Consider the following 10237-nt stretch of genomic DNA (forward strand, 5'->3'; position numbering starts at 1 on the left):
CTAACGCTACGTCACAATGCCTACGTCATTCGCCTCACTTCGTCTCATCACGTAGACATTGTATCATCTCACATCATCACAAGAAGAAGGGTGAGTACGGCACAGAAAGATATTTTGAGAGAGACTCAGCATCCACATAACTTTTATTCCAGTATGTTGGTATAATTGTTCTATTTTATTGTTAGTTATTGTTAATGTCTAACTGTGCCTAATTTATAAATTAAACTCTATCGTAGGTGTGTATGTATATGAAAAAACATAGTATATACTAGGGTTTAGTACTATCCACAGTTTAAGGCCTCCACTGGGGGCCTTGCAAACTATCCACCGTGGATAAGGGGTGACTACTGTACTCAAGTATGTTATAGTAAATATCACAGCTTTAAGAGTGTGACTGACTACACTGGCTCAACTGAATGGTTGCAAAAAATATCTCACAGAAGTCCACAAATTACCTTCTAGCTTTAGACATCTATTGGATAATGGCAGTTTATGCTTTATAATTTCATTGATTATTAATACTCTCTACACCTGGCAGAGAAGGGATGCAGATATTCACATTTGGGGAAAAAAAAAAAAAGCTTTTTTAAAATAACAACTACTTATTTTCTTGTATTCTCAGTAACAGAAGGAATAGAAGAACACCGGGTGATGGTGATACATCTAAATGTGTTAAAATTTATTTTAGAGCCAGAAAAGACCTAAAGTAGCCATTGTCTTTTTCTTGCCCTCTGCCCCAACTAACCAACATTCTGAAGAAATCATACAGATTAGATAACGGTCTCAAAACAAACATTTTTATATGTACCCTAGTAAGTTAACATACTCTTATATTTTGTATTTTCTCAACTATATCTTTGCTTCGTCCTTTCTAGTTATATTTTTCCATTACTGAAAGCTTCCTGTCCTGTCCTGTTACAGGATTACAGCTGGACAGACATCCGTTGCCCCTTTGAAAAACGAAGAGATGCCGCATGCGTATTTTGGGACAACGTAGTATACATTTTGGGTGGCTCTCAGCTTTTCCCCATAAAACGAATGGACTGTTATAATGTCGTGAAGGATAGCTGGTATTCCAAACTGGGCCCTCCAACACCTAGAGACAGCCTTGCTGCCTGTGCTGCAGAAGGCAAAATTTATACATCTGGAGGTTCCGAAGTTGGTAAGGACTAACTGAGTGTTTTGTTTGGGGGATGTGCTTTAGAGCTGAGTATTTTGGCTTTCATATTTAAATAAACAATCGGTGTTATTCGTCTAGGCATTTTTTGACATAATTTAAACACATGTTACATTTTAAAGCCTATTTTTCTACAGGTTTACCTTACTCCTTTATAAATCATTAATTTACAAAAAAAATTCAGCTTCCTAGATTATGTAAATTATCCATTTTTTGTCATTATCGAAGTGTTCATTGACACTGTCTGGATTTTAGTTCTAGATTAGTTGTTTTAGATACGTAATATTATTTGCTTTAAAGATTTCAAGTGTGGCTTATTCATAGATCCTTAAAGACCTCTTTACTACATTCAAGCTTTTAAATTTTGTATTATCTTTCTTTGTATCAGAAAAAAAAACTAAGAATGATCTCTTTATTTACTATATTCTTTAATTTTAGAATAAAATGACTGACAGTGGTATTTTATGCTTATTGATCAGAATGGGGTGTAGGTGCGGGTGTAAAAACCTTTCTTGTTAATGGGTAATAAGTTAGTGTCCAGTAAGTGGTCTTTTTCTAAATGAATATTCTATGTGAAGACTAGACACATCATAGCTTTTATATGCTTTCATCTTTTCAAGTAATATCTTTAGCTGAATAATGGCCTTATAAAGAAAACTAGGAAGACCAAATAAACCTAAGGTATGGAATTTAAATGTTAACTACATCTTTTTATTTTCTTTGATGACTTTTATATTAGCCCAAAGAATGTTTTACTTTTGTCTAGCATATTTATCTGTTTTAAGTTTTCACATCGCCCACACTAGCTATCAAATAAATAAAAGAAAAATTATAATTTCCTAAATGTGACTTGAGGTGACCATTTTCCCTCTTTAAAGCATCTTCAAAGAATGTCTAATACAGCATATGTCAAATACAAGAAATCTTAAAAATAGTAGAAAATAACTGTTCTGTAGATATGCTTTTTGTAGAAAGTGTAGTAGATCATTTCTTCAGCATTTACTCTGTCTTTTACTTGGTTTTTTATATCTGTTATACTGTGTATTTCCCCAGCTAAACCTACAAAATTATCAACCAACTAAACCTACAAAATTAAAAATGTTTAAAAATTTTTAAAAGATGTTAGTCATGACCGTTGCTTCTTCTGTTTGTTACTCGCTGATCTTTGCTTTTCATAGACCTTGGTTGCAATTGAGTATTATACGGGTGGTAGTGGGGGTGGGGGTAAGGGTGTGGGTAGGGGTGGGGGTGGGGTCTTTAAGCATTTGCAAGGTCTGGAAGAGTGAGAGATGAGAAATAATTTGGTAAAGTTCTAACTTTTTTTCTTGGAAAGGAAAAAAGCACTTGATCTTTAATAGTACCATTTTGAAAACTCTTTATTGGGCCCCTTTAATGTGCAGAAGTTGTAAAACAGAATGAACATGTGTTTTGCCATTAAAACATATCATCAAAGTACCAGAAACACACAGTGATAACTCGAGCTATACTGAAGAATGGACCAATTTGACATCAGGGCTTACACACAACCATGAGGGCAGTCAGAAAGAGTAGTTTTGTTAATGGTGCAGTGGCTGATATAGAATATTAAACGAAAAGGCTCAGAATATTATCAGATAGTAGTTTTCATACTTTAAGGTATGGATTTACCATCTGTAAATAGTTATGCTTTTCCCCTCTGTGTAAACATTTGAAATTTGGATAATTCCTGTCATGCACAACTGGGCTTGAAGACATACATACAGTCTCTTATTTAATTTTTCTTTTGAGAGCAAAACCATTTCTTTTTCTAAAGTTTAATTACCAATAAATAAGTCTCTCCAACAGATCCTTTCTTGAATATTTTCCAAAATCTGTATGAAAGACTTAGCTTTTTCTTAAGCTTTCCTTGTGTTTGGCTGTTGTAGTTGGTTGAGTATAGAAAAGACTACAACCCTAAATTCTTCCCTCCAGTCACTAGCTCATCTCTGCAGCACGCTCCTCCAAGCCCGCACACACGCCACATGAAGCATGATGGGACCCTCTTGTTTTACAGGAAACTCAGCTCTGTATTTATTTGAGTGCTATGATACAAGAACTGAAAGCTGGCACACGAAGCCCAGCATGCTGACGCAGCGCTGCAGCCACGGAATGGTAGAAGCCAATGGCCTCATCTATGTTTGTGGTGGAAGTTTGGGGAACAATGTTTCTGGGCGAGTGCTGAATTCCTGTGAAGTTTATGATCCTGCCACAGAAACGTATGTACCAATTTAAAACTCTTATTTCACAGTTAATTGTATTCTATAAGCTCAGTGGAAGATGACTTCAAAAGGCAGAAGGAACCCAGCAGAAGAGTTTAGTTCCTGTATTAAGCATGTACATACACTTAAACTTTTTTTTTTTTCAATTACAGTTGACATTCAGTATTATATGAGTTCCAGGTCTATAGTACATACACTTTTGTATGTGCTAGGTCAGGGGCATATCTATAGCCTGAACACCTTAAGAAATGGCTTTAGCTTATACCCATGGGAGTCCCTCCCTTTCTGCTTCTGCTTGTGCAATAAATGCCTGTGAATGAGACAAGTCTGACTGATTCATCAGACTCATAAAATATTTTTGAGAGGTCAAGAAATGTAGGGGAGGAGGGGAAAATTTTTATGATCAGTAGTAAATTTGCCTTTAATTAGAAATAATTGTGTATTGGTTCGTGACATCAATAAGTCATAATGCTAGGTATAATGTCTTTTGAGTTTGCGCTTACCAAAGTATGTTTGGATTTACATTTATTAAGCAAAAGTATTCTTAAATCAACTGCAGAGTAAATAATTGCTTTTTAAAAGGCAAGATGCTAAAGAAATAAACAGCCAGTTTTTCTGACTTTTCTGACTTCGTAATTAACGATGGAACCTATTTAATGTAGCCAAAGAAAGTGTGCTAAATCAGCGGACACTGGGGACAGAGGTAACTACAGTGACGTGAAACTAATGAAGAAATGAACACAGATGATTTCCAGTCAGACTTTTTGTTGATACTCAAAACATCTAAAGAACTACATTAAGTAAAGTCACTTGCTTTTTGAAAGGATTATTCTTCCTTCACCAGAACAAGTGATTGAATAAGTGCATTCGGTTTAAATGTTATGCCAAAGAATGGCACCATAACTCTTGGGCTCAAATTTTATATTTAGGAAATATTGCCAGACAACAAAATATAGAAGTCTTCCACTCCGGCTGTTGCTTTTTTTTAATAACTAGTAACAATGGAATTATAAAATATCATTCGTGTTCATTTATGTATGCTTCTCACCTATTTTTAAAGGATTTAAGGAAGCATAATCAATAACTCCTTTCCCAAACAAAAATGCGGTTACAGTGTTTCTTTTCTCATATTTTGCTCAACTGGTTTACCGATGTTAGGAGTAGAATTGAAAAGCAGCTTATCTTGAAACTTGTCTTTTGTTAAAGTGTTGAAACTAGGAAATCTCTTGAAATCTTCAAATTTACAACTTCTTTCAAAATTTACTTGCCAGGGCACACTAGGAATACCCCTTATCCTCATCCCATCATCCATCAACTCAACTATCCACCCCATATTGTCCCCACCACAGGAGGGGGCGTATAACTACTGTCCTCCCTCCTGTAAACCCTGTACTCAAAAAGTATTACAGAATACTAGTTGGAAAACTGCAGTCTATTTTATCCTGCTGCCTAATTCTTTCTTCACTTCTAAAAAAATCACTTAAAGTAGAACCCATACTATGTAAACTCCAGGCTTCTAAATTTTGAGATATTGAAATAATATTCTGTTCATAGTAGCAGAGAAAAAATATTAAGGGAATTCTTCAACCTCAATATTTTTTAAAAGTAGCCACATATATTCAGTTTGGGGAATATTTTAAAACACAACTTAGCATTTCTTTAGTTTCATATATATTGAGCTAATGTGTTAAATTTGAATTCTCTATTTCTCTTCAATGCCCTTAAATTTTCCTAAGTGAAAAAAAAAGCTAGTGTGAATATAATTAAACAAATCTCAAAATGAAAAATAAGTTATGTTACATATTACTGTGGTTTCTTTTCTAATACGTGATCAGTCCATCCAGGTTTGTAAGGCTCTTTCTTCCCAGTTTTGACAGTTTTCTTCAGCGTCTTGTGACTAGAACGGGTTTAATTGGAAGCTAAGAAATGAAGCCTGTGCAGTCAGAATTTTGAGGAAAGCTTCTAAACACTAAGCTTCACATTGGAGAGAGCAAGACCTGGTGCAATCTCTGCATGCGAATTATAAAAGGAAGTGTGTTTTGCAAAACCTTCAGGAGATTTATATACACATGAAAACATGCTCTTTATATCATGGGCATAATCGGAGAAGAGAGGGCTATGGCTATTAAATTTTTCCAAGTCAAATAGTATGTTTAATGCTGACAGCTCACTCTCTGAAGCTCACCGTGTGGAGAGGCAGTACAGGCCTCATCCAGCTCTCCCACTCCCAGCTGTGTGCTAGTCGCTAGTCTTTTCACCCGGATGAGCACGTGTGTTTATCCTGAAGCACAGGAGCAGTATTGCCCACCTCACCTTACTGAGTGTTCTGAAAACGAGAATGGTAACCGTCAAACCATTTTTTTAAAAATACATTAATATAAACCAACAAAAGAGTTGTTAATATTTCATAGCTAATCATTATACCCTAATTATGTTTTAAAAGGTTAAATTTATCAAATTGTTTTTAAAGAGAGAGAGAAATAACCATGCTAGGGAGTTATGCTTATGCCAAATTTTCCTTTTGTAGTTTGGGGTATTTTGGTTTATAATAGCTGTCGAGAGCACAAGCCTGTATGCCAGTACCACCTTCACCATCACAGATGTCAGTCGTGTGTATGGGAGTGTATGCAAAAGAAGGGGTTGAATCTCATAAGGAAAAAAAATAGCTAAACACAGTGTCTGTGTATATGATGCTGGCACCTGTGAATTAATGTTCTTCAACACTCGTGTCCATATTTATATTCTCAATCTTGGTATGTGTAGTAGTGGCTGTGAACACAGCAACATGCTAATAAGCTATTAAATTTGACAGAATGATATGACAGTACTTTTGACACTCGAGCTGCCTAAAGTTCTAAGAGTAGATTTGAAGATGAATGTGTGAATAGTAACAGGTACTGATTTGCTGATTGCTAGAGGCCCATGATAAATTTGTGTTTTACTTTTTCGTACGTAAATATTAACTAATACCACATGTGACAGTATTAGTGCTTTATATTCTCCTATGTATCTTTTCCTTCTTTTTTGTTACCGTTTTTACAAGTTATTGTGAACTACAGGAAGTGGATTTCTTCCAAAGACATGTTATGTTAATAGTCTCCAGAGATCCTCTATATCTTATGTCCTATAGGAGTTAAAGAGAATAAAATCTGTATTTACCCGACCTGTAAATAAATTACTCAAAACCACTGTTATGCTTTTGTTTTCTAGCTTTCCGGACATGTGTGTGTGTGTTCACATTTGCTAGTGGTAAACGAGCACTTAACTGGGATAACAAACCTTTCTTATAAATTAGTATGAATCCTTTTACTGCCCATGAATAAGTACACTAAAAATTTTCTTTTATTTTTTCAGATGGACTGAGTTGTGTCCAATGATTGAGGCCAGGAAGAATCATGGACTGGTGTTTGTAAAAGACAAGATATTCGCTGTGGGTGGTCAGAATGGCTTAGGTATCTATCTGATGTTAATTCACTGTTCAGCTTTCTCAATGAGTTTGCTGATATTTTCTTATCTTAAATTATTGAAATGTTTCTTAAAATCTAGATACAAGCATTTATCACATACATCATTACACTTATTATTATAGTTTCTGGGGACTAATATATTTTATGGAACATTGGGGTACGTTTACCATATTTTATGAAATTGGAGTACGTCTCTGTTCATGAAATGTGGGCAATGGTCATCAGTCATTGTGACAACCTCCGTGGGTTTCCACAAATTTCCAGATACCGCCTGGGGAATGTTATCACACTAGGTTAAGAACTATTGAATAACAGAAACATTTGAATCTTAAAAAAACTTTTAAAACTTTTTAAATACAAGTTTTAGGACTTGGATCCAGGCTCTGAATGGCAAAGTTTCCTATACATTTTTAAACATTGCATAAAAATAATCAATATTACTATTTTTGAAATTAGTAAATTTGACCTTTTTATTTTCTTAAATAATATACTAATCTTAAATAATTGCTTTAAATAATGGAAAACTGGACTGAATGTATAGTCTCATTTTCATCAGTAACTTTAAGCATTACATAAGTATAACAAATAACTTCTTTCCCTTCTGCCTCTACTCATTGGTATTTTCTGTAAACTGCTGAAGGACAAGTAGCAGAAGGCCTAAAAAGGACATTTGAATAATTATAATCAAAGTTAATCAGAAGGAAAATCTACAGATCAGTTGACTTTTTTATTTTTCCAAAATAGCAAATTTTTTATTTTGTGGAATATAAACATTTATGATTCTAAAACAACAGAAAAAGTAACTTTTTATTATATTAAGGTGAGAAGAATTTAAATGGTAGATATGTGGGCATTCATTGTGAATTTCTTACAACTTTTCTGCATGCTCAAAAATTTTTCATAATAGTATCTTGGGAAAATGCAAAGAATTATTACTTTAAGATGTCTTCTTAAAATTGTTCATATAGTTGTTCACGTTTTATTCTTTCGAAGGTGGTCTGGACAATGTGGAATATTATGATATTAAATTAAACGAATGGAAGATGGTCTCGCCGATGCCATGGAAGGGTGTAACAGTGAAGTGTGCAGCAGTTGGCTCTATAGTTTATGTCTTGGCTGGTTTTCAAGGTGTAGGTCGATTAGGACACATCCTTGAATATAATACCGAAACAGACAAATGGATTGCCAACTCCAAAGTTCGAGCTTTTCCAGTAACGAGTTGTTTAATTTGTGTTGTTGATACTTGTGGAGCAAATGAAGAAACTCTTGAAACTTGAAAAATGAGTGGACTTCGAGACTCACTGGAGACTCAAAAATATGGCCGCCAGTGCTTTGTTCCAAGAGTTTGGTTACAAAGTTTTTGTTTGGTGTTTTGTTTTTTTGAAGAAGTTTCAAGTAAAGAAAGATCCCTATAAAATAGATGTTTTTTATATGAATTTCCTTACTTAATTCAAATACCATATTTTAGCTGGCCACATAACCAAGAAAATATCTAGCAAGAAAACTTGAAAAATTATAAGCATTTGGTGAAAATATGAATTCTTAAATGAATGTCACATTTGTAACTATGATTATGACAGAGTGAGGGATTGGCTCATCAGTGAAGCAGTCTCATCTTAGCTCTAGATTCTGTTTTCATACATCACAAGTTCTATGTAGTAAGTCTGTTTCAGCTCAGTCAAGAATTAAGAAGTAATATGAATTATAAGTCAGGACAGGCAACTCTGATGGAGCAGCTTAGTCTCACATAATTTTGCTGGTCTTCATTTGTTCAATTTAGTGCCAAACATATTCCATTTTAAAAGCAAGGCAGAGTGAGTCAAGGCATACACATATTCTCTCACAAAATTTCATAAACACATTTTGGGACTTAAAAATGAGCCAGAGTCCTCCAATTAAATATATTTCATCTTATAAAAACCAGATGTCAAGCCTAACATCCATCATTAATTTATATCACTGTTTTTACTCAGTGCTTAAAAAATGATTATGCCTCTTCAGTCCTCACTGTTAAAATCCAATCATAGTAAGAGTGATTGACTAGCAAAACATAAAGCTATTTATAGCAAATTTATAGGCCACTAGGATAGCACTGATAGTTATACAATATCAATGTTGACTTTGAACTTCTTGTGGATTAAAAGGTACATGATTTCTTTTTCTTAGAAAGACACATCAGAGTTATTTGACCCCATTGTATCTAAAAGTTTTGTAATAATTTGAATATTTGTCATCTCGTATTAATTGCTTATATGTGGTCAATAAATCTTTTACAAACCCATCTACTCATTTCTTTCCTAGTAAGGTCTTGCCCTTTTACATTATGGAATGTATGGAATGAGCCATATAAAGCTGTCACCATCAGTGTTTTTATCTGGTAATATTAAATATTTTTTAACTTAAAATAGAGTACTAAGTTTTATTCATTATTTTAAATGTGTCAGGTAATGGTCGTTTTTAAAACTTGTGAAGCAATGTTTTTATTTTAATTTTTGTTTTCTTTATATGGAAATTATAATCTTAAACCCTAAAAATGTTTAAATGAAAAATGAATTATTAAAAGCATAATGGTGTATTTTATTTACATAGGGTTTTTATGTACATACATACAACTTTATTAAGATATAAATCGCATATCCAACAATTCGCCATTTAAAGTGTACCATTCAGTGGTCTTTAAAATATTCACAGAATTGCGCAAATGTCATCACAATTTTGGAACATTTTTATCACCATAAAAAGAAACCCCATACTCATTAGCAGTCACTCCCCATCTTCCCCACGTACTATTTCCCTATGGCTCCTGGAACAAATTACCATGAACTTGGTGGCTTAAAACAACAGAAATTTATTCTTTCACAGTTCAGGAGACCAGAAGTCTTACATCAAGGTGTTAGCAGAGTTACTTCCTTCTGGAGGCTCTGAGGCAGAAACTGCCTATGCCTCTCCCCTCACTCCTGGTGGTTGCTGACAATCTCGGCCTTCTCTGGCTTGTAACTGCCTCACTCCAATCACTGCTTGTCTTCAGAGGGCCTTCTTCCCTGTGTGTCTCTGTGGCTTCATGTGGTATTATAAGGACAACAATCATTGGATTTAGCCCATCCTCCCCCCAATTCAATATGACCTCATCTTAGCTAATGGTGTCTACAAAGACCCTGTTTGCAAATAACATCACATTCTGAAGTGCTGGGTGTACATGAATTTTAGGGGGACATTATTCAACCCAGTTATATCCCTCCAAACACCCCAGCCGTAGGCAATTATTAATCTTTGTCTCTAGATTTGCCTATTCTGAACATTTTTATGTTGGATTTTGAGGTTTTTACTTCATTGAAATAATGTCCTGTTTGACTTTT

General features: G+C 34.4%; 1 protein-coding gene across 1 annotated transcript in view; it reads left to right on the top strand.

Annotated features, from left to right (window-relative positions):
- The window catches only part of KLHL7 (kelch like family member 7), a 58749-nt gene extending 49459 nt beyond the window's left edge, over window positions 1–9290 (top strand). The window contains exons 8-10 of the mRNA XM_023531529.1: window positions 3210–3411; window positions 6769–6866; window positions 7875–9290. Coding sequence (XP_023387297.1) covers window positions 3210–3411; window positions 6769–6866; window positions 7875–8158 — 584 coding nt within the window. The 3' untranslated portion in view covers window positions 8159–9290. The remainder of the gene's footprint in view (window positions 1–3209; window positions 3412–6768; window positions 6867–7874) is intronic.
- The last annotated feature ends 947 nt before the right edge of the window (window positions 9291–10237 follow it).

Source organism: Pteropus vampyrus, unplaced genomic scaffold (genome assembly GCF_000151845.1).
Source record: "Pteropus vampyrus isolate Shadow unplaced genomic scaffold, Pvam_2.0 Scaffold69, whole genome shotgun sequence".
NCBI classification, from domain to species: Eukaryota; Metazoa; Chordata; class Mammalia; order Chiroptera; family Pteropodidae; genus Pteropus; species Pteropus vampyrus.